A 25709-nucleotide genomic window follows, 5' to 3' on the forward strand; every position below is an offset into this window, starting at 1 on the left:
TTTCTGAAAAACCACACACAATTTTGGGTCCTTGTCTCTTATCACTAAATCTTTCCTGCTTTATTTCCAACAACATTACAGCACACTGGCCAATTTCTACCACCACACATCTGAAGGAAAAACATTTCAGGCAAAATCAGCATGAATTCTATACTTGTCTTTTCTATAATAATTCAGTAGTCCCCTATTCTGAGCAAGAAACTGTCCTGAGTCTTTTGCATACTGAGCTTGGAAATATTATTAAATAAATTATGTAGGGCTATAGCCTGAAATTCAAGTCTAACCACAAAAGTCTCACTTTCTCCATACCACATTTTTATTTAAAGGAGTATGTCAATATTCATACAGGCCTCATTTATAAGTTAAATTCACCAATTTACTTAATTAAGTTCATGTAGCTTTCAATATTTCCTTTAATCTCACATTCTATTTATAGCTTTATTAGAAGGCAAAAAATACAGTAGAAAAAAATTCTAACTTCCCACTTCCAATTTCTCTAAACCATGATAATTTTCCCTCCTCCGGAAAATTTATATAGCTAATTCCATTTTCTCTAAGGTAAAGCTAAACAAAATCTTTAAGTGTGCAAAACATACATATTTCTTTTTTTTTCAAAACATACATATTTCTAATCAATGATTCTCCCTACCTGTGCAAACTTGAATAACATTTAATGTAAAGGATGTCAAAATAAAGATACTTCCTATAAAAAGCCTATTCTGTTAAATTTTGGTAAGCATGCAATTAATTATTTATTTTAAATTACTAGAACTGATCAAAATGTACACAAATATAAACATGAAATTAGAACAGACATTGGTTCAATGCATAATTTACTATGGTTTAAATTTTATTTCTTGTTGACATCCAAGCATTACAACATGACAAGAAATAGGAACCAAACTTTAGAAATAGAAAATCACTGCTCAAAATCCTATTTTCTACTAATAAAAACTAAATGGAAAACACACTGTTCCCTACTCTAGAAACTTGAGAAGCTTAATAGACTGGAATGGGAAAAGGGGTTCAAAGCAAATTATTAGTACAAAGAAAGAGAATTAACTTCAATAGTAGGTAAGCTAATTCTATTTATATAGACGGTCCCTAACTTAGATGGTTCGACTTTAGGATGATGCGAAAGCGGTACATATTTAATGGACATCATACTTTGAATTTTGATCTTTTCCTGGGCTAGCAGTACACGGTACACTACTCTCACGATGCTGCATGACAGCAAGCTGCAGCTCCCAGTCAGCCACACGATCATGAGAGTAAACAACTTATACAACCATTCTGTTTTTCACTTTCAGTATAATATTCAATAAATTACATGTGGGGGCACCTGGGTGGCTCAGTGGTTGAGCATCTGCCTTTGGCTCAGGTCATGATCCTGCAGTCCTGGGATAGTGTTCCTGCACGGGGCTCTTGCAAGGAGCCTACTTCTCCCTCTGCCTGTGTCTCTGCCTCTCTCTGTCTCTCATGAATAAATCAATAAAATCTTTAAAAAAATTAATTACATGAGATATTCAACACTTTATTATACGAGGATTTCTGTCAGACTATTTTGCCCAACTGTAAGCTAATAAAATATTCTAAGCACATTTAAAATAAGCTAGGCTGTTATGATGGTTAGGTTTTTTAAATGTATTTTCAACTTATAATATTTTCCATTTATGATGCATTTATAAGGATGTAACCCCATCATAAGCTGAATAAGATCTGTACTTCTATAACCATTTGTACCTACTATATTTACACTGAATATAAATTAAATGCTCACTAGAATAAACAGCTGATAGTATAGACAATTAAATGAGGTAATATTCATATTGGAATACTGAAATAGACCAAAACAACGTATTTTAAATTATTTTAGGTTATTTCAGTGGAAAAATATACAAATGGGTGCATACAACAAAAAACAGCTATAATTCCTCTTATTCTTATGAAAATCATAATTTTATCAAGTCTGTAGTCTGAGAGGAGAAATTCCTAAATCTATCTCAATGCCCAACTCTTAACAGTGGACTTCCAGGGGTATCAGTAATATTTGATAATTTTTAATCTTTAAGTTGTTTTGAGCTCCTTAAGTAAATGCTATATAGGATAAATATACGATAGTGGTGATACAGTATTTGAGGAGACAACAGTATTTTAGTGTCAATGAATACCTTACATAAATGCTTAAGTGGTGACTGGACTGAAATGTGAAAGCTCTAAAGATTTAAAAAACGTATGTCTATACATTTTTACACACACACACACACACACACATACACATACACACAAGTTACAAAAGTCAGCACAGCTTCATCTGTGATAAAGCAGAGAAACAGAAAATTTGGTCTCAGAATACTGCTCCAAAGATGCAAAGAGAAGTGCTGGTTAAATTTAGTAACATTAAGGAGCCTAAATTCTAGCAAGAGATGAGATCAATCAAATAAAATAGGGAACTTAGGGGATACCTGAGACCAAAATAAGAATTCTATTCACTTCTTAAGTATTCTTCCTACATTTAAGCCTGTCATCCAATCCCTAAGGACAAAATTATTCTCTGGCTCAGAGTCCCCACGAGTATTTTGACAATACTCAACAACTAACCACACCTACCTTCTTTCACTGCTAGTGTGAAAGATTACTGCCTATTTTATTGCAGAGTGAAGACCACAAAAATACATACCATGTTCAATAAAATGACACAGATTATAAATGACAAAAAAATCAAAACATGGGTCAATTTAGTTAGGTTTTATATTTTTCAATCTTCAGTTGTTCAAGTACAAGTAGAAACTGTAAAATAAAAACAAAAGCCCATGTCATTAGCTGTGTGGTCCTAAATAATTTAATCTCTTTCATTTTCTTGGTTTCCTTACCCATAAAATGAGAAAGTCAGAATAAACAACTAGTAAGACACTTTGCCTGCATTTTTCAAGATGTATGTCTAGGGTTCAAGGCCAAGAATAAACCTCGCTGAACATCAGAGCTCTCAGCCTCTCCCTTCACCTAGGTATACAGAACCAACAAGGAGACCCAACGATGAAGCCACCACTATTTTGACCTTCCTGGAATTCACTGGCTAGATATACATGTATAACCAGATACTTATCTATACAGACATCTATAAAAGATCTATAGATATCTTGACTCTTTTTCTAGCCTCTAAATTCCAGGAAGGCCGAAATAGTGGTGACTTCATCACTGTATCTCCTCGATGACTCTGTAGGGCTTGCAGAAAGCGAAGTAACGCCACCTGAGAGGATTAGTAAAGATCTCAAGGAAGACTGGGCCTCTGATAAGTACAACTTGGGGAAAATGAAATGGGAAGAGGGGGCATTTCAGACAGAAAAAAACACAAGGAAATGCAAAGAACTAGCATATTTAGGAACAAATCCTTCAATGGAGCTGGAGACAGGAGTAATGAGACATGGGATTATAAAGATTGGGACTAAGCCATGGAATGCCTTTTCAAAGTCCAGGATAGACAGTATGAACTTAATTCGTAAGTAAAGAAAAACCCCTTAAGTGCTATGATTACAGCCACACTTTAGGAAGATTAACTTGGCTGCAACACATAGGATTTAGTGGAAAAACCAGTTAAGAGTTCTGGTAAGGAATCGGGAATACCCAGACTTGGATAAATAAATAAAACAAAGGAGATATTTCCACCATTGCTCTCACTACATATCCATACAAGACTTTAAACTGTATATAAAAGAAAACATTTGCAAATTTACTTTTTTAATATAAACCTGGTTTTCATCAAGTGATTTAACTACTTAAAACTGGTAAGATAACAATTTTAGAGTTAATACCATCAAAAATGCATACATAATACTTAATCTTGGCCAAAGTTTCAGAAGACACTTCCATACATTTGTATGATATTGTGTACCACCTTTAAAAAAAAATAATTTATACCATCTTCTGGAAGGCAATTTTGTACCATGAACCAAAAACCTAAATACTATAAAACCCAACAATTTGGAAATAATTATGGATAAAAACAAAGATTTATATTCACTATAGTCATTTTAGCATCGTTTATACTTGCAAAAACATTAGGAATAACAAATATTTAGATGGGATTAACTGTACACACTTAGAATACTAATCATTAAAAACAATGTAGAATATTTAAAAATAAAAGGCTATTTCCCCATTTAGTGAAAGATTATAGAACAAAAGGTACCATATGACCCCCCCCAACATATACACACACACACCACTAAAATTAATATAACCAAACAAAACCACTCCATGTAAAGCAATAGTTTTAGTCTTCAAGAAGCCTCAACTTCCTACAACAAATGTATATACATTTATGTATGTATGTATGTATATATAGTGTTGTGCAGCTAAACCAAGATCTAGAAGAAATATCCACTGAATGCCTAAACATCACGTTTCAACTAAGTCTAGAACTGAAAGTAAAGGCCTTCCTCCAAACAGGGCTCAAAATTGAATAATGCCAAAGTTCTTTCTCGAGGTATTTTTGGGCTTTCCCAAGAAGTAAATGAGGCATTTCACGCAGCAAGACCCCTGCTCCTCTCTACCTGAATGTCAGTATGCATGTATAACTATATCCATATTCAGTAACCTTAAGCCTCCAAAGAAATTGCTGGTGGCTTATCAAAAGTAAAGACCAGGGGGCCTACAAGAATCTTTGCAAAAAAGTATGCTCCAGAAATGGGCCAAAGGCAGTTTGTCTTAAGATATAATCAAACTGAATTTTAATGCCAGAAACATTTCTGTCGCCATCCTACAGAAACTCCTCTCAAAGGTCATGTACAGCACGTTAACTGCCAAATTCAGAAAGCACTGTAATAATAGACGGTGTTGCACAGGTTCCTAAAATTCCACGGGGTCCACAACCATTTCTCAATCTTAATATTAAACAGCTCCTCTGTACTATTTAACCATTCAATTCCCAATTCTTTATTTCTCTGAGCTTCACAGAAGTTCTATATAGTCACTTCAAATTTGAAGCTTCTTAAACCGAACTTGGCATCATTTCTGTCTATTTCTACTGATACAAAAAAAGCACTAGCACTGCCAGTGTTCCACTCCGACTGAAATTTCATGTTGTCCTTTGAGGCCCTCCTCACTCTAGTCCCACAGATTTATGCCAAATGTCAAGTACTACTTACTTGAGTTTCTCAAATCTGTCACTTCCCTTTCATTCTTATTTCAGGCCAACTTTAGGCATTATTTGCTTTAAGTATGGGCACAAATACTAACTTCTGCCTCTAAGTTCTTCTCAAATTTATCTTATAAAGCACCCCAAACCAGTCTCTCAAACCTATCATTTTATCATTCCTGACTTTAAAACTTCCAAAAGCTCTTTATTTCCTTCCTGGTAAAATCCAAAAGTCAATGTCCTCTGCAATCTGGTCCAGGGAATCTTCTCATAAAACTAAGAGAAGCTTAAAATTGGAAGCCTAGAAATCACACAAATGAGGAAACTGAATGAAGACCAAAAAAGGTAAGTTTCTTACTCTGGCCAATATTAAGTCACCAGACTGGAATCTTGAAAACCTACATCAGTATTTCCTAAATTTGCCTGATAATAACATGAATGACACCAAGATTTTTAATACACAGATTGCCAGGCCCTTCTGCTATAAATTCCGATTTGGTAGGTCTGAGTCCGCTCACGGGAATCTGCATATTTAAGAAGCCCTAGGTGATTCTCCTCTTCAGGGAAGTTAGAGAAAACCTGACCTAGATCTTACAAATCTTCTATATTCTCTGACCATATCAATCTGATCTTTTAACTGCTACCTTATACTCTGGTTCTATCCAAAAAGCTCTACTCACTGTAGAGCTTGTTTATAGGTTATAAACTATAACCTTGTTATATACTTATATCTTGTTTAGAGGTTATATCAAACCTCCAAACCTTCCTATTCTAAGCTCTTCAAATGCTTTCTATATAACCCCAATACTCCAGTAATATGTGGATTTCACTTGTTCTCACTACGCTAAGAATGGAAAATCAAGGATAAAAAACATCTAAAAGAATATAAATTATTCCTGGTCTTAGCCTGAAAGATAAAATGTCTTAAACACTAGTTAATCAGCAAAAAAACAAAACCTCAAACTTTTTAAAACACTGAAATCAGAATAGTTCTCACTTATGTTACACTATTATACTCCACCATCATTAGATGATGGATTGTGTTTCAACCATGGCATTTAAGGCAGGGAGGAAAAGTAGGAAAAAAAAATAGGGGCCTAAGTATTTTTTTTTTTTTATAAACCCAGAGCCTAGATTTGATTCTTTCCTCTACCATCACACACTTCTCATAAAACGAAAAAAAAAACAACAACAAAAAACTCATTTCCTCATAAAATGGGGAAAAACTCACTCCATGGTAGCTTTGCCTTCTCAGTGATTTCCATTTAAGTCATAATCTGTAATCTACAACATTAAAATTAGCTGCTGACAAATACTAAAATATAACTTCACCAATGAATCAGAAAAATAGGTACCAAGCAAAAAAAACCAAAGACAAGCACTAAAATATTAGGCCACTCCATTTAACATACAATGTGAAACTCCCCAGAGATATCCAAGAGTAAATGTGATTTTATACTTAGTGCCTAAAAATAATCAAAATAAATCTCTGGCATAATATGGGCTATACTGGATCTTAATTTCTTCTGTCTCAAAATATCCCTACATTAGTTCAGCAAGTAAATAATTTAAAATGTTATTAAATAATCTAAGATTTAAATTATTAATACAGAACCTTAGTATCTGCAGAGTAGACCCTGATGTAACTTTTTTACCTATTTTTTAAAGCTTGTTTTATTTGTATTATTATCACTACTATCAATTTTAATTATCAAAAACTAGTGCATCAATTCACCTTTCATTTTGTAATACTCATGGTCAGAAGGATGAAAAAATAAAAATCCTTCTTTTCATCAAATTCACATATAAAGAAACCATAAGGGTAAAAATCCAAAGCTGTATTATTTTCTATTCTTTATATTATAACTATAAAAATCTTTGTCTCAATGGGAACTCAATCTCAAACTCACCTTTTACCCACATTTCTTTATTGAACCAATTTTTTAAATTATTATAATTAGCTTCACATAATTAGCTTGTTTTTAGAAACATTATCACAAATTCTGCTAACAACTCTACTATAGAAGGAAATAACATTTTTTAAAAACTATAAAACTTGAATGTGCCCAGAAAAAAAAACTTGTAATATCTACTTGGACTACTTAAAATAGCTCTAATAATTTTTAAGACAATTTATTACAAGTGGTCCAAATAGAAGCCTACCAACTTCTCTTAAAAAAAAAAAAAAAAACAGCACATTTAACCATCTACATAAAATATTCATTACAGTAAACATTTTAGCACTTATGGGCTTAAATTCTTACACAATGACCCACTGAGACTTGAAAGGATCTGCTGGGCTATCAAGGGGGAGGAAAGGGGATCAAGATCACTGATTGGTTATTACAAGGACAAAGGTTAGAGACTTAAATATAGACATGCATTTAAAACGACCATGTATACATTAATGATTTCAAGATATACAAAAATATAAACTACTTAAAGGGTGACTGGTAATGACTTTAAAGGTTCAATCAGATTTCCAAGAAGAAATAAGCTTAACTGCAAACGCAGTATTCTGCTACCTACAAATCTTGGATAGAATTTCAACTATACCAAATCAGCTTTAAAAAAAAAAAAAACTTAGTCACAGAAAATATGCCATTATGTAATACAAAGATAGCTATGCGGATTTATTGCGCCAAAGTGACCAACAGATAAAATAAGTTAAAACCATACCGTTTACAACATACAAGATTAAAGAACAGTACCTAATCAAGGATAGGACTGCGAAGCCTAAACCCAATGCCAGTGAAACAGAGAGCGTGACATTTTCTCGTACACAACCAAATATAAAAACATATGAAATAGCTGTTTTAATCTTTACTTTCAAAGCTTTCTCAGGCTTCATTTTCAGTCCAAGATATATCTAAAATTGCAAAGCTTATTCATAGAAATAGATTATTGGTCACATAAAAAAACTGAATAGAAGATTAAAAAGCAGATATACCCTTATCCTTCCAATTTTTCTTCTGACAGTCCATCTCTTGTCACGATCTGCCCTCCAGATGCAATTATCAATTATGCATACCAACAGAAAAGCTGTAACTGCACAAATCTACCCTGTGAGACATGAAATATCCGTTTCCTCAACCGAAGTCTGCAGTCCCTGCTGCACAACTGCAGCAGGACTGAAGTCACCTGACGTCTTCTGGGTGTGGAAGAGTCTGACGCAGTGCAATCTGTAACTAGGCTACTAATACTCAGGCACTACCGCCTTCCTCCTATGTGTTTATTGTTCTAGTCCTTTGCTTGTTGCTCATACCAAAGAGAGCCACTTTTGCAGGGGGATGGGGTAGGCAACCAAAGAAAGGAAAGAAAAGAGGACTGTTCTTTTGTCAGAGTTAACCACTGAATATATTTGAAATGCATTTACAGCTATATGTAATTTTTTTTTCTTTTCATAGATGAGTGAATTAAGCTGCTGATTTTCAGTTTCATTGAAAACTCTAAAATCAACAGTTACCTAATAAGATAAAAATGGACTGATCCAAAGAAGGATAATAGCTTAAATTTCAAGCCTGGGAAATGCTGAATCTCTTACTTTCTCCTGAGTTTATTAAGGCTTAAAGCATTCAATATTTTGCAGCCTTATGAGTTGTGAGTATGAGAATCACGAAGTCAAATTATTATATTAATATTTACTGAATATATGCTACTTCAAAAGAAAAAAAGGCTTTATTCAATCTCAGCAATCTCATCTTTCTAAGGTAATGCTATTTCTTCTTCTGTTACAATTATGGAAATCCAGAGACTTAAAATTAAAATATACATTTATTCCTAATCACCACCTGCTACAACTGAATCTTTCAAAAAATACCTATTAAACATTACTGCAGGAACTATTAATAGACTCTTAGCTGAAAGAGAAATATTCATGAGCTAATTATATCATTTGCCTTGGGAAAATGATTTAAGACCAAAGCAAAACTTTACTGATAAATACAAAAACATATCTATGTACAGAACTTCCAAAATTTTTGTTCAACTTCCTAAAACTGGCATTCATTCCAGTGCAGAATATTGGGTCTTTACTAATGTACCATAACGGGTTCAACTGATGCATTTAACCAAGGCAATATGTAATGACGAATCAATTAAAATATTCTGAGGTGTGTAATATGATGTATTATAAATGGCCCATGTACAAAAGTACATACTTCTTAAGATGATATAGCTACATTGAAATTGGTACAATATTTTCTGGAACTTGCAAAAAAACTGCAAAATCCTTAGAATCAGAAGTGGCCTGGTCAATGACTCAGTTCTTTACCTATCTGCCTTTTAACTCCATACATAAATAAAGTAAAGCAATTTTTATTTTTATTATTTTTAAAAGATTTCATTTATTTATTCATGAGAGACACAGAGAGAGAGAGGCAGAGACATAGGCAGAGGGAGAAGCAGGCTCCCTCTGGCGAGCCCGATGTAGGACTCAATACCAGGACCCGGGGATCATGCCCTGGGCTGAAGGCAGGCGCTAAACCGCTGAGCACCTCGGGGTCCCAAGTGAAGCAATTTTTAAAGAAAGTCTACTATTCTACTAAGCTCAAAAGTTAATATCTAACTTAAAATTTTATTCATTGGACCCACGTATAATGTGGTACTTGAGAACCCTGTTGCCAAGTCACACCATGGATGAAAAAATCTGGCTTCTCCAAACAACAGTTTAAAACCTCAAACTATCCAGTTAAGTATAAAATATTTCCAAAATACTATCTGTAACAAAAAATCCCTCGAAACTAAAGACATGTAAATACTTTAGCATTAGAATAAAGCACTCCAAAACACTGCTTTCAAGTCAGAGATTACTATAAAAAAAAGGACAGGGGGGAAAAAGACTTCTAGAGACAAAGGTATTTACAATTTATACTATTCACATCTGCTGGTACTTGATTTTGATTCATAACATTTAAAACTAGTCTCAGAGAGCAAGAATGCACAATAATAATAACCATTCATCTAAACATTAAATACACTTAAAAGCTCCCCTGGCAGATTAAAAAGTAAAAATAGGAGCCCTATTTTACATCCTAATACCTAACTCTTTAATTTTTAGGGTTTTTGCAATTATTAAGTTTGCAGGAAAAACTAACTCATAAATCAGTTGACATTTTGCTCATTTCTTTCTAAAAAGTTTTAAAAGGGTTATTTTAAGTTTGGCTAGCTGAGCAAAAAAAAAAAAGTACTTATTTTTAAACTTGATACAAATCTGTTAAAAACAAAGCCATATGAGCCATGCTTTTAATGAGAATCAAATGAATTAGCTAAGCAAAAGGGCTTAAGACAGCCCCTGACAGAAAAGTAAGCCCTATATAGGTCCTAGCTATTTAACACTATTATTATGCTGTGAGTAACAATCAAACTAGTAGGAGATAAGGTACATAAAACACATTTAAGAAAGCCCACATATTAAGCCATTCAATTCTATGGAATAACCCAATATCTCTCTAAATGCATGCAAATGTGCATGTGCATGCATGTGCACACACAGACAAATGATTGTGCTTTGGTACACAGTAGCACTACACAGTTCCATTATACTCCAGGCTCAGGAAAATTTATATATGGATAGTTTATAGGTCCTACTCCACATTAAATCCCAACATAACAGACAAATAAAGGACATATACATCTGTTAAAAACTTACCTTCATTTATTTTGTTTTCCTTCAAATATTTATTTATTTTTTTAAATGCTTTCAAGGAAAATTTTCAAATGGAAATATTTCAACTTGTAAAACAGCACTTTGATTATTTGGGACAGGAACCTATTTTCCATTAAAAGTAAAGGCTTCCTAAGGAGGGGACCACAGAAGATTCCTTTATTTACAATGCAAGTAAATAAAAGTACAGTTTAATTTTAAATTCTACTGTATAAAGGAGGTGGAGGGGTGGGAAGACAATCCCCTTTTTAAACACACAAAATTACCTTAAACAGAACTTTTGAAATAAATTTTCCAAAGTTCATGTTTGGCAATGTCCCACTCCTCAATATCCATATCCCCAGTGCACAAATCATGACAAAAAAAAAAGAAAGAAAAAGAAAACCTCCCCAAGCATAACCCTAACTCCTTTCCAAAGGGTTAATGCTCTAAAATACTCTAGATTTCTCTTTTCCTCATATCTCAAATCAAAACTCATTTCTCAGCTCATTTAACCTTAGTAGGAAAAGCATACAATTAAGTCAATTCCTACTGAAGAATAAAAAAATTTATGAGGTTATAGAGAAAGGAAGAGTGTAAGTGCGTGCATGTGTGTGTGTGTGTGTGTGTGTGTGTGTGTGTCTAAGTGACAGGATTTCAGACTGAATACTGTATTTTGGAACAAGCAGCAATACGTAAGTCCACTCCAGCCAGCCTCCCCAAGATATTTAATATTCCTCCTTTCCATTTCTTTTCTTCCTTAACTTCTGAACCCCAGAAAAATTCAAGTTTTTATTTTCCTTATAATGTTTAGAAATCAAGGCAAATAAATGAATAAGAGGCCATACAGATTTAAAGTGTTACTCTCTAATTTGGGGATTGCTAGTATGCAACTCTTGATAGTTAAAAATTTCTACTTTCTGGAAACAGAAAACACGATTCTTTTTTTTTTTTTAATGAAGAAACAATTATAGTTACACAGGAGTTTCAAACTTATTTCAAAATTTAATTATTCTGGGCTATACAAATATATAAAATTAAACATATGTCTCATTACTGAAGTCTTAACAAAGCTGTTCAATACCATATGCTGTAATATAATGCCCTCTATGGACTAAATTATAGCACTTCAACATTAACTATTAAATTGAATCTGAAAACATGGAAAAAGACTTGTCTAGAAAATGAATGAAAATGCAAGTTCAAATGGCAGAAAAATGAGTATTTTAAAATCTATAAACAATTTCATATTAAGTCACTAAAAACAAATACTAAAATCCATAAAGAAATTGAAAGTGATGCTACTCAATAATAACTAAATAAGTGCTGCCTTCATGTATTGTAATCTAAAATAAATATACAAATTCCAAAAGATCCAAAGCATTTTTAAATTCAGAATCAAAAAATTAAATAGTCCCTAGGCTCTGAACAGATCTTTTAAAACCTGTAAATCTTTACCCAAATACACAAGTTTGGGAGAATCTCTAAGGTCATTATATAATGTTTAAAATAAAATGATTCAAGCATTTGACTCAGTACAATGTGTCAAAATCTTTTTATAAAGTCATTTTTAAAGTTATTTGTTAATGTAAAGCAAATATCTACAATTCACTAAGTTTCTCTAGTCTTCTGAATTTATTCCATATAGTCAATTATAGAGCATGCCACAGACCTATTTTCTACATACAACACTAGATGGCACCAACACCCATACAGTAGATTGTCTAATTCTGGGCATGCAATTCCACAAAAACTGTGTTCATTTTTTTGGCTTTTTCTGCCTGATACTAGGAAACTAGAGATCAGAAAATGATGGCAATAGGAAAACAACTCCACCACCAAGAAAGCATGTGGGATAAAGTTATTTCTGACCAGAAATAAAAATCAATTTTAAATAGCTAAGAATAAAGTATAAAAATAAAATACTACGTTTATACATATCTTCCTATGTGAAAACTGAAAATGTCCACTAAAATGTAAATTAAAATTGTTCTGAAAACTGTAACATAAGAGGAGGTTGCATCCTTGTATAAAGAACTCTCACAGAAACAGATGAACATCTAAATTTAAAAATGGGCAAAGGGTATGAACAGGCAATTCACAAAAGAAATAAAAATAGTCAAGATACATGGAACATGCATGTTAACTTTCACTAATAAGCAAAGATCAAAACTGCAAGATACCACTTCAACCTATCAAACTTTTTTGTTTGTTTTTAAGTGCCAAATACAAAATGTCTGGGAAAATACCAAAGAAATAAGTCAGAACAGGAGTCTGAGGGAGAATAAGGTGACTAGTTGAGACAGAAGACTTACTGTAATTGTGCTCTTTGAATTTTGTATAATGTGCAAGTATTACCTAAGCAAAAAATAATATCAATTGTTGGTGATAGAGAAATGGGTGTTTTCTTACTCTTTTAGAGGGGGAAAAAATTAGCACTTTTCTGATAGCCAATTTTTGTCAAAATTCTTAAAAATGTTCACTCATTTACCTAGGGTTTATTTCTAGTAATTTATGGAAAAGAATAACTCAGATATGTAAAACATATTTAAATGAAAGGAGGTTAATAACAGCATTATTTATAAATTAAGAAGTCAGAAACCATTTAGGAATTCAACAATAGCAAGCTAGCTATACACAATACCAAGGAACACTAGACATTAAAAAAATCATGCAGAATGATGACATGGAAATGACAGCATTATATAAGATACTGCTAATATTTTTAAAGCTATAAACAATGTATAGACTATGATCCAAATGTGGCAAAACACTTGTTTTCTTTTCACTTCATTATAAAGTATCCATATGCATAGAAAACAGGCCAGAAGAGTATATTCCAACAATTATTATGTCTGGGCAATATGATTACAAAATTTTTCATCTCAATAATTTTCTCTACTTCTCAAATTTGTACAATGAACATGTACTATTGCAGATTGTTTCATGCACTGTTGGTCTGGCTTTACTGACAGCAGGTCCTTCAGACAAATTCTGCCTAGTGAAAGTACTGAAGCTCAAATAGATTAAAACACCTGCCCAAGGTCATACAGCTAATCACTGATAAAGCCAGTGTTACGTCAGGTCTATAAGATGCCCTAAAAGCAGTTCTTTCAACCTTATATTTTATGGACATATTTCATAATTATTTTCAATCTGTATTGAGCCCACAGTAAGCACTAAATAAATCCCCATTATTTTGACATTTGTTCAAGTTATGTTTAAGTAAATAAAATCGATTCTTTTATTCTTTGTCTCTAATTTAACTATATTATAAATTTAAATTTAAACTAAGAGTTTCCAGTTAAAGATTATTTCTATTCAATTTGTTAAATTAAGCATTTTAATTTTTCAAGGTACTTAAATTTCTCACTTTTATCAGATTAACTACTCAGCATCATAATCATAGTCCAACTAAGAATTATCAAAGTGTCCTAAATATGCTCACTAAAAATGTATTTTAACCAAAATACCAAACCTTAATATTTATAATGCTTTACTGAGAAATGTCAAAGGCTATATAGTAAATTCTTAATGTAACAAAAATGTTTTAAGTCATTAGCACTATTTAAAGAAAGCTCTTATTCATGAACACATTTAACAAGCATATATAAATTGGCAAAGAATAATTTTTAATTTTTTACCTAGATAAATGGGCCCTTTTAAAGTGAGTCCTTTATTAAAATGGCAACACTATTTTATTCTTAGATATCACTTAGTTTAAGTACAGTGAGTAAACAAGTTGTTGGTGGTTTCCACTTCATTCACCAGTAGTTCCAAAAAAAGTCAGCAAAACACAACCTATACTCATTTATGAACAGAAAATATTCTGTGCATTATTAGCAAACCAAGCAACCAACAAACATATATTAAGCAATCACTATCAATAAGTCAAGATCTCAGTGGTTTGGATGAGACATTAGCACCTTTCTTTACCAACAGCCTACCAACAACATACATAGCAGTTGTTCACAAAATAGTTATTTATTCAGTGTCCACATGAAAGCAAAATGTTACCTTCATTTTAATATCCCCACATATGGAAAACTACTTTAGAAATATTAAAGGATTAACAGAACGAGTAAATGTATTAGCAGTGTTAGCAGCCAGGGTTCTCACTATACCTGGAGCATACAAATATGAAAAGAAAGAATCTCTGGGAATGGATTGGAATTGGAAGGATCTATGTGAACTCATGATTTCAAATACAAGAATGTGTATGTGCTTATGTTTATTTGTATGTATGTATACAAGCATTTCCCAGTCTGTCCACTGAAAGGCTAAAAGGGGAGAGCTCATGGAGGCAAGGAGCACAACTAGAGTCCCACTTTTGATCTCTAATACCATTCCTAACTAAAAAAGAATCAGGGATCCTTTGAGAAAAGACTGATTCCAGGGCTGGGACAGAGTAGACATAAGATGAGCCTACGTTTTGTTATGCTAAAATAAGAAGTGCTTCTCTCTCCATCCCTCCCCCGCCAAAAAAGGATAGCTGCATATATTTGAGCCAACTTGAACAGAGCCCTTCGAAATCTGGGACAATTTACAACCAACATAATTAAGTACAGCAACAAATTATAAACCATTAGGGGGGAAAAGAAATTCATCAATCCATATTGGTAATTAACTAACAAATTAAATCATGGGAAAGGAGGACTCTTGTTAACAGTAGAATGACATGGATGACTGATAACTTTTCAATTCCAACACTCCCTCCACATTTATCATTTTGCAGCCTAATATGAAGATAGAATTGAGCAAGATTCATCAATAGACACTAAATCTAGGAGGGAATTTTGATGGGGAGCAAGATATTTGCATAGTCTTGAAATGTCATCCATTAGACTGCTTATTAGCTGTAAGGGAAGAAGAAAAGAAAGAAATTATATAGTAAGAAAATGAGGGACCACCTTAACCAGATGGTGAAAATTAACCTCATCAAAGAAGGACTTCTGAATAATGGGTAACTTCAGATATGATACCATAAGAAGGGTAAGAGGTACCACAATATCTTCATTTTGGCCATGAATCGATTACCTCAATCTAATCACTGAAAAACTGGAAACGAACACAAATTAGGATGTTCTATTAAAAAGAGAGAGGGGGAAGGGCCTATGTCCTAAGAGATAAATAGTGGAAATTTAAGAGATAAAAAGAGACAAAAACATGACACCTAAAATAAATTTTGACCCTAATTGAATCTTATAGTAGAGGGACACTATACAGGGCACATTAGGTTAAGTGTCACTGTAGAAACAGATGGTAGATTAGAAAAAAGTACTTTGTCAATATAAATTTATGAAGTCATAGTGATACTGAGGTTACATAAGAAAAGACCCTTTTTGAAGAATTTAGGATAAAACAAGATGCATATAACTTACTGTCAACTGGTTCAGGAAAAATAAGTATGTATGTAGGTATCCATATTTAGTTATTATCTTTAAAAGGAGATCATAACTGATAAAGCAAATGAGGAAAATGTTAATAAACTTAGATGAAGATAGTAAGACATTCTTTGCACTATTTTTCTTTTTGCAACTAAGTCTGAAGTTACTTCCAAGTAAGTTAATTCCTTTTTTTTTTTAAATTTATTTATTTATGATAGTCACAGAGAGAGAAAGAGGCAGAGACACAGGCAGAGGGAGAAGCAGGCTCCATGCACCGGGAGCCCGATGTGGGATTTGATCCCAGGTCTCCAGGATCACGCCCTGGGCCAAAGGCAGGCGCCAAACCGCTGCGCCACCCAGGGATCCCAAGTAAGTTAATTCTTTAAAAAGCAACTATCCTTTAAAAAAAATTCTCCTTAATGATACCACCATTTATTTCAATTCTGCTTAATTCCAGTCACAGAAAACTTAGCATCTAACATATCATAAACCTTTCTTTAGCACAGACTGGTTTTTCAGTTTAGTTCTGAAAAAAACCTAGATGTTTCTTTTCATCTTGTCACCCATGGCCAGTGTGCAAATCCACTAAGTCCTTAGATGCAAGTGAGTAGGTTCTACCTACTGACTGTAACATCCACATACATACACCTGCCCCAAAGATATCAAAACAGAATCTCAAAAACTTTTTACCGTATTTATATAAATGAACAGGCTCATGTGTCCACTCACGCTTGCTACCTCTAACTTCCATAGATCTTTCGTTCTGCAAAGCCATCTCTAATATCCCAAGGTAGAGCTGGCCTCTCTGCACCCCTACTATGCGCTGGTGATCTACTTCCCATCATTCTACACTTCTATCCCTAACCTGACATTCCTAAGCCAAACTTCCATGCATCATCTGAGGAAAGCATTTCAATTGTCATGTGGTAGTGCTGCCTATCAGTTAACTATTCTCTTCAGAAGTTTCACTATCTTGGTCTATACACAGTAGTATAAATGTATACAATTATTAGAATATTTTATCTTCTACCTGTTGTTTTATTTTTTAAATGAGTGAAAAGTGAAAAATTAAAGTGCTGACAATAATCACAATATATTTTAAATAAAAATGGAAACCAAGGATCCCTGGGTGGCACAGAGGTTTAGCACCTGCCTTTGGCCCAGGGCGCGGTCCTGGAGACCCGGGATCGAATCCCACGTTGGGCTCCCGGTGCATGGAGCCTGCTTCTCCCTCTGCCTATGTCTCTGCCTCTCTCTCTCTGTGGGACTATCGTAAATAAATAAAAATTTTTTAAAAAATGGAAACCATAATCTTTAGCCACAAATTTTAAGAAAAACATATATAAAGTGTTGAGCCCAGATCATCAAAACCTGCCTCTAAACAATGAAGTACAGCTAAAGAAAAAAGCAAAATAAATGTTCTTAATTACAGCCTGAGAGAAATCAATACTTATATTTTATTATTAAAAATCGTTTGATAAAACTCCTTAATTAAGGGAGACTAGCATTGATTTTTTTTTTCATGACAAATTGTATCCAAAAATATCAGTAAGGCATCAAAGTCTACATCATAACATTTTGATCATCCTCCTTACAAAATCAGCCTTTCTTCTCAAAATTAAAATTGAATTCTGCCAACAAATGTCATTTTAAGAAAACAAGGAGAATTCCATAATATTAAATAAAATATTAATTTCCTCAGATAATTTATCAATGCCTTAATGTTTAAGTGCATATTCAGTAAATATATTCTTTTTAAAACACCTAAGTATATCACAATTAGGGATGGTATAAAATTTTTAGCCATCTGAGAATACAACCTAATAACCTTCTTAGTAGTTTCTTGCTACTCTTTGGTACATTCGATTTCAGTACACTTAACCATGCTTTTAGGAAGATGGGGAAGCACTTGTACCCTTATAACGTGTTACAATGTTTAGCTATGCCCTTACCAGTCTGCCTCCACCAGCTGACTGAAAGTTGCACAAGGGCAAGACCTTGTCTTAATCCTCATCTTCCTTCACACTACTTCCAAAAAACTAGTACAATGGGTGGTATTATAAAGTACCCTAAAGCAACTATCCACTGCTTAAAACAGATGCCTATTAAAATTAAAGTCAAAGAAACCAGCAAGTCGCAAGAATCTAATTCAATCTCTTTGCTCTTACAGAGAAGGAAATTAATTTCTAGACAGATACAGTGGTTGTCAGTTGGACAGCAGAGACTAGAACTCACATCCCCTGCAGTGTTTTTATTACACCACAGTGGGTTTCCTTGTAGGACTTCTGTAGCATACATACATTGGGTGCATTCAAGGAGTTTTCTATTCACTAGCCAGCTGCTATGACAATTAAAAAAAAAAAAAGCTGAGTAAAAGCAGCATGAGTAACAGTTTTCTAAAGAGAATGCTCAACCTCTCCTTATACTTCTTCAACCATCCCTACTTAGTCTTCAAAAACACCGCCCTCTTCCCTTACTTAATTCTAAACTATTAGGCTACAATCAGTACAGACCAAGATCCCTAGGTTTAGTAAAAATCAATCCAAGGAACTGCTGACTCTGGAGGGTTCCAATCTACTAGAGGATTGCTAGCAATAAGTTTTGGGAGGAAATGTTGGGATAGAGAAAGTGGGACTTCACAGGCTGTTATAAACCATTGCTCACATGACTGCTTATCTGTGATCTTTACCCATACTATATCATTACCATGCTGCTCTGGGATTCTCAGACTCTCCTTTCTACTACTGTCTCCTAAACCATTTTTACTGTGCTGTTTAAAAAAACCCATTCCAGGGTATCCCTGGGTGGCTCAGTGGCTTAGCGCCTGCCTTTGGCCCAAGGCGTGATCCTAGACTTGATCGGGATCAAGTCCCACATCGGGCTCCCTACATGGAGCCTGCTTCTCCCTCTGCCTGTGTCTCTGCCTCTCTCTCTCTCTCTCTCTCTCTCTCCGTGTCTCTCATGAATAAATAAATGAAATCTTAAAAAAAAAAAAAAAATTCCAGGGGCGCCTGGGTGGCTCAGCTGGTTGAGGGTCTGACTCTTGGTTTTGGCTCAGGTCATTATCTCAGAATCATGAGATGGAGCCCCACAACAGGCTCCACACTCAGTGCAGAGTCTGCTTGAGATTCTCTTTCCCTCTCCATCTGCCCCTCCCCCTGCATTCTCTCTCTCTCTCCAAACAAATAAGTCTTAAAAAAAAAAAAAAATTCCATTCCCCATTGTGAAGTATCTCCTCTAATCTTCAACTTCTTTACTGAACATTCCTGCCACTACCTCCTCTCACTAAAACCTGGCTCTTCCTGAGGCTATTGATTTCCCTGTGTAACTCTAATAGAGGCTATTTTCTTATAGCAGCATACCTGAGGGAGAGGAAGGGAGGCCAGCACCCTTCTTACTTCACCAACACTACTTCTAGACTACTACTATCTCAGAGGGCTTGGGCAAAAGTCCTAGTTATTCAGCTATGGCATTCTCTATCTTTCCCAATTGCCTCCATCTACCACACTGCCAGCTGCCCCACTTGCCCTTTTACCAAAGTCTTTTGTCCCTAGTTTCTAGTCCTCTCCAACCCACATCCTGCTATCATCCTAGGTGACTTCATGAGAGCAATCCAACTTCTTAGACTCATGGTTTATATCATCTTAGCTCTAGCAACCTTCAGCCCACTCAACTTCAGCTCTTGCCTCATGGCCAAATTTTGGCCATTATCATCCATCTGGAATTCTCAATTCAACATCCAACAAACAAATACACATGTACAATTCTACTCTGACCACAACCTGCAATCATTCTAGTGTTCATATTTTTATTCTTTTTCTTGTAGTTCTTAGATTTAATATGGACCACAAGTTCTGTGACCTCCTACTCACCTATCAAGTCCCCCTGCTCTCTTCTTTACATTCTTCAACTTAGATGCCACAGTCTATCATGTCAAACTACTGTTATCCTCATTCCTTTGATTCACTGTCCTTTCACTGGGCCCCTCTAGCAAAACACAAGCTTGAATCAATACAAGCATTTGCCTTCCCTGAACCAACCAATATCCAGGATGTTAGGAACAATTAAACAAAAATCACCCTATCATACCAGACTACCCTTCAACCTTGACTGGACTCTTAATATAATGCCTTTGTTTCCCTAGTCAGACCTCATCTACCAAAGTATGTTCCAGTTCATTCTCAGCAAATGACCTAACATGTTGCTTTAAAGAATAAACATCAACCATCATACACTTCCCCCAACTTCCAGCCACAAAACTAGCAGTATCAACACCATACTTTCCCTTCCACTCACTACAATCAATGTCTTCCAAAACTGTTCCTTTTTTATATGTCAATTCCTCCACCTGAATTCTGGATCCCATCCCATTTCCTCCTGACTTTCTACTAGCACCTTTATTTTTTTTTTTTAAGATTTTATTTATTTATTCATGAGAGGCACAGAGAGAGGCAGAGACACAGGCAGAGGGAGAAGCAGGCTCCTTGCAAGGAGCCCAACATGGGACTCGATCCCGGGTCTCCAGGATCACGCCCTGGGCTGAAGGCAGCACCAAATCAATGGGCCACCGGGGCTGCCCTCCTCTATCTCATTCTTGCTATCACTCTTTCTCCATGATCTTAAACTTTTTTTTTTTTTTTTTTTGGGAGAGAGAGCAAGAGAGTGAATGGCAGGAGATGGGCAGAGGGAGAAAGAGAGACTCTTAAGCAGGCAAGACTCACACTGAACAAGACTTGATCTCACCACCCTGAGATCATGATGTGAGCAGAAATCAAGGGTCGGACACTCAACCGAGTCACCCAGGCACCCCATGATCTGAAACTTCTTTAAAATCTTAAAAATAAATCTTAAAAAATTTAGTATCCATTTACACAAGTTTCCTTCATTCCTCATCCCTAACTCTGCCCACCCACATCACCTGCCATTGTTACGCCAATACTTCCTCTAGTTTTTGGTAAATTCTCAAACCTTATCTTATTCAAGCTCTCTTGCATTCAATAACGTTGACCAATTCTTCCACCTTTAAAGCTTCCGCATTTCTTGGCTCTCCCTAGTTGATATCTATAGCTTTAACTACTGTCTCTGAGCCCAGGATAAATATACACATATAGCCAAGGTCTCTCTCAAAAGCTTCATTTGTGTAACTTCTTAGAAGTCTTGTAGGTTACTTTAATACCAATATTCAAAACTGCATTTCTTCTCTTCTTAAACCCACTTTTTCTCTCATGTTTCCTAACTCAGTTTCTCATACTATCATACTTATATTTGAAAACACAGTTCCTGGAGCCATCTTTAACTTCTCCCCTTCTTCTTCATGTCCATATCGAATCAAACATCAAGTAATGTCTCCATGCTCATCCCACTGCCTTAATATTTATATTTATAATATAATAATATAATAATATATATAATTATATATATTATATATTATATAATATAATATTTATATTTCTTAGATTATAGCAACAATCTCTAACCTGGTCTCTCTGCCACTAGTACTACCCATCTCCAATATGTAAGTATACTCAATAAATAAACTATAATCACTACACATCTTCATAGAAAACTCAGCTAAATTAGAATGCTAAGTAAAAAACATACGTGCAAAACACTACACAAATCAAGTGTGAGGGAAATGTAGTGTCAAAAGAAAAAATGACAACCCCTACTTTTCTGAAGAATTCATTACAGCATACCTCAATTTATACTTTGCAACAAAATATCTGCTACTCAATACGCTTAACTCTATACCGAGTACTGGAAAACACAGCAGTATACTGAAATATTGGGAGACACATTACAGAAATATGCTTTCATAAAAATTTAAAGTAATTTCTGGGAAAACAATAGTAAATACATCTGAAGATATTTTGCTCTAATACCTCTTGCTCTTCATGCTATGTGTAAATACTGAAGGAAAAGAAAAGAAAGACATGAAGCCAATTCTGATAAAATGTTCTAGATCGCTGGTATAATATAAAAAGGAACAATGAATAATTGTGTGGAAAAAAGTTAAGAGCAAGGGCGAGTAATGAGTATAAGAAGGGTTAAAAAAAAAAGCATTAAAATTTCTGGGACAAAAGAATTCTTTTCAACATGATATATTAGACACTATAAACTATAATACTACAGAAAATGTAGTAGAATGTTCCATCATAAGTCAAAAGGTGGCAAGAAACTACAAAACAATGTATAGACTGATTACCTGAAGTTTTACTCAGCTCTGCTGAAAATATAGCAGATGGTGATCTGTTCTCTTGTTCTGTATCAGAAGGGGTTTTTTTCTCAGCTTCTTTCACAAGAACTGTGGGTTTGATTATACTGCCTATTTCTGTTTCAGTGGCCAAAGCAGAAACATCTGGAGGCAGTGAGGGCACCTTTGAAATATCAGACCTATCTTTGGAGAGTTCATCTGGGACATGGACTTTATCTTCATCTTTAGGTTTTACAATCTTGAAAGAAAGGTCATGGGGTAACTCTGAGCAAGGTAATGATCCAGCTTCATCCTGGACATTAACAATCTCATTTTTTTGGGATACTTCTAGATCAGTGTATTCCCCAGTTAATTTAGGAGAAGAATCAGTTTTAGAACTGACAAATGTAGGAAACTCATCTATAATCTCAATTGGAGATGAATCTGAGAATGTTTCACTCTCCCTTACTTTTGCTTCCTTAGCAATAAATAAGTCACCCTCTGAATAAACTGCAGTATTGAGCTCCTTCATCTGTAAAGGAATTTTCTCCTTTTGGGTCAATGGTGAAATTTCATCAGGTGATAAGGTATCTTTTGTGGTATCTAAACTGGGCTGAAAAGATTCCAGATACGGCTTCCCCCCTTCAGGTGGTAGTGAAGCACTGAGTTTCTCCTTATTCTCATGTTCTATCATTGACTGAAATGAAGCTTCCTTGAGATTTTCATTCACAAGTATCACAGCTTCATCTTGTTTCTGTGGAACTTCAGGTATTGAATCATCACTAAATAAGTCAACTGGTTCAGAATCAGGTGAGGAATCTTCAACTAACTCAGAATGGTCAGCCACTGGCTGTGCAACTTTTGCTATTTCTGAGTAATCAGAGAAATCTGAAGATGGTTCAGTAGAGAGCTTTGTTTCTTTAATTAAATCACATGCAATAGATATATAAGGAGCTTCTGTTTCTTGAACAGCTACATTAATATTTTCAGGCTCTTTAATTTCTTCCTTTATTCCTGATACATTTTTTAGTGATACATTCATGGCCTCTTCATATGGTGGGGGATTTTCAGGCTCAAGTTTTATGCTTTCATAATTAACTGAAGGAGGAGCTTCTAATTGTGATGAACTGGGCTGCACTGCAGAAGCACCAACACTAGGAACTATGGAATTTAATGGTGCTTCCATAACAATGTCAGGCAAAACTGGTGACGGAGTTGCTTCAGATTCTTCAAAAGACGGGCAAAGCTGTGCCGCCACAGGGTAGAGTGACTCCTGCATAGCTTCTGATGTCTGAACCAAGTCCATTTTTGTTTCAAAAGCAATCTTTGTACCTGTAGCTTCATTCAATTCACTTTCACATGCTTCCTGTACTAAATCTGGGGTTAGACCTTCAGCCACGTTTGCCACTACTTCCTCAGTCACCTTTGACAAATTATCTGTTGTGACATAATCTGCCTCAGAATCCTGTGTTGCTACAAGGAAAGGATTTGATGTTTTGGTACTAAAATTCTTCTCTGTTACAATTTGGGCCTGTTTTTCTTCTATCTTTTTTTCATCTGTCTTATTTTCTGAAGTATGATCCTCCAACAAAGGAAAAATGTTTGTCGAAAGGTTTTCAGTTGCTGCTGGGTTAAAGGGAGCACATGTGATATACGCTCCTGAACCATCTTTTACAGCTTCTGGTGTACTGGGAAAAGAAGTATCATCATTACTGCTTTCACTATCTTTTTCATGATTTGTTTCCTCAAGGCTGTCAGCAAAACATTTCTTATCTACTCTACTCTCTAACTTGCTCTCTATATTACCTCCAGCAGCCAACACATCACTATCTTGCTTATGAGTATCTTTTACATCCCAAACTCGCTCAAAGGGTTTGAAGTCCGCATATTCTTCCTTCATAGGAGCTTCTGCTGCAATTCCTTTTTCATTGAAACTGTCCTTTATTTTTTCTGGAGACATAACTTTGTCCTCTTCTTTAACTGATTTATTAGTAAGGGCTATGGGTAATTCTTGTTGATTACAAAGGATGTTATTACTAACTAAATCCTCTTTTTCATCTTTATTCTCTTCCCTAGGATTTGCTACTATTGCAGATTCTGCTTTTGGAGAGCCACTGAATGATAATCTCATTTCTGAGTATTCCAATTGTGAAAATTCTGTTAAATCTCTGTCTACAAATGGATTTTTTGCCTTCTCTGTGAACTCTTTAGAAGCTTCAGTTGAGGTTTCTTGAAGTGTTCCTTCGGTGGGTAATACTGTTGGTAAATTACCAAGATATTCATGTTCTTTAAAAGAAGCAGCTGAGAGGGGAGACAGAGAAGGAAGAGAAGCAGCAGTTTCAAGCAGGACAGATGGAAAATCCTCTTGACCAGTGGAAACAGTGCTACCTGGCTGCTCCTTCAAGTCCATAATTTTTTCTGTGACCATGGACAGAAAGGAAAGTTAGAGAATGCCAGCGTTCTCAGAGTTAATGCAAGTTTTATGACAGATTCAAAATACGGTTAGTAAGGAGTTAATGTTAACTAAAATTAAATGTTAATAACAATAATAATCAAGTAGTCTTGAATCATTACTAAAAAAATTAAAGTTATTGTCAATAAAACGTGCATGGCTACAGAGGCAAGTACATGCTATGAAAAGGCATAAATCAAGTCTCTGAGAAAAAACCTCAAGTGTAATCAATGGAGAAATGCTACTTCTAACTAATTTTAGAGGAAGACAAAAGAATTTGGGAAGAGAGTTTGACAGTAAAGAAAAGACACTGAGTAATTAAATGCCAAAGAGTAGTATTCATTTCTACTAAAACCTTTCAGCTATAAGTAAACTGTATCTGGAAAAAAGGACTAATCAGTATATAAATGTAAATCAAGGGTCCAAGAATTCCTCACATTTTTCCAATTATTAATCAGGTTCTGCCCATTTCTCTCTTGGACATAGCATTATAAAATGTAAATTTCAACTTTTTTCAATAGACAAACATTCTTGGAACCATGCTAATTTTTAGTAAACTCAAACCACTCTGTACAGTTAATAAAACTAACTAAAAAGTTAGAATACACAGAGAATAAAAGGCTAGCAGGAAGAACTTGCCTGCAGAGGAGTGTATCACAGGCTCAGATGCAGCAGGAAGAGCAAAAAGTGTCTCATCTGAAAAACAAATAGAATATAACCTCAGCAGAAATAAAGACAGAGTTTGAAGGAGACTAAAGGTAAGAGGAGCAAGCAAGGGTTCAGTTTGTAATGAGTTAACACAAAACTTTTACAAAGAAAAAGCCAAGAGAGAAAAGAAAAAGTAGTACTATCAGTAGTAACATTAATTCAGATTAAATTATATTTATTATAAAGAT

At 34.7% G+C, this 25709-nt stretch overlaps 1 protein-coding gene across 4 annotated transcripts in view; it reads right to left on the minus strand.

The window, feature by feature from the left end:
• The window catches only part of RTN4 (reticulon 4), a 70470-nt gene that overhangs the window by 26514 nt on the left and 18247 nt on the right, over window positions 1-25709 (minus strand). The window contains exons 2-3 of one of the 4 annotated variants that reach the window (XM_025467282.3): window positions 25453-25509; window positions 22374-24779 (exon numbers count right to left, since the gene is read on the minus strand). The exons of 1 other annotated variant lie outside the window; for it this stretch is intronic. In XM_025467282.3, the coding sequence (XP_025323067.1) occupies window positions 22374-24779; window positions 25453-25509 (2463 nt within the window). Of the gene's footprint in view, window positions 1-8087; window positions 8369-22373; window positions 24780-25452; window positions 25510-25709 lie in introns of those variants that run through there. 2 more of the 4 variants (XM_025467289.3, XM_025467307.3) reach the window with 2 other exon arrangements.

This window comes from Canis lupus, chromosome 10 (genome assembly GCF_003254725.2).
Source record: "Canis lupus dingo isolate Sandy chromosome 10, ASM325472v2, whole genome shotgun sequence".
NCBI lineage: Eukaryota > Metazoa > Chordata > Mammalia > Carnivora > Canidae > Canis > Canis lupus.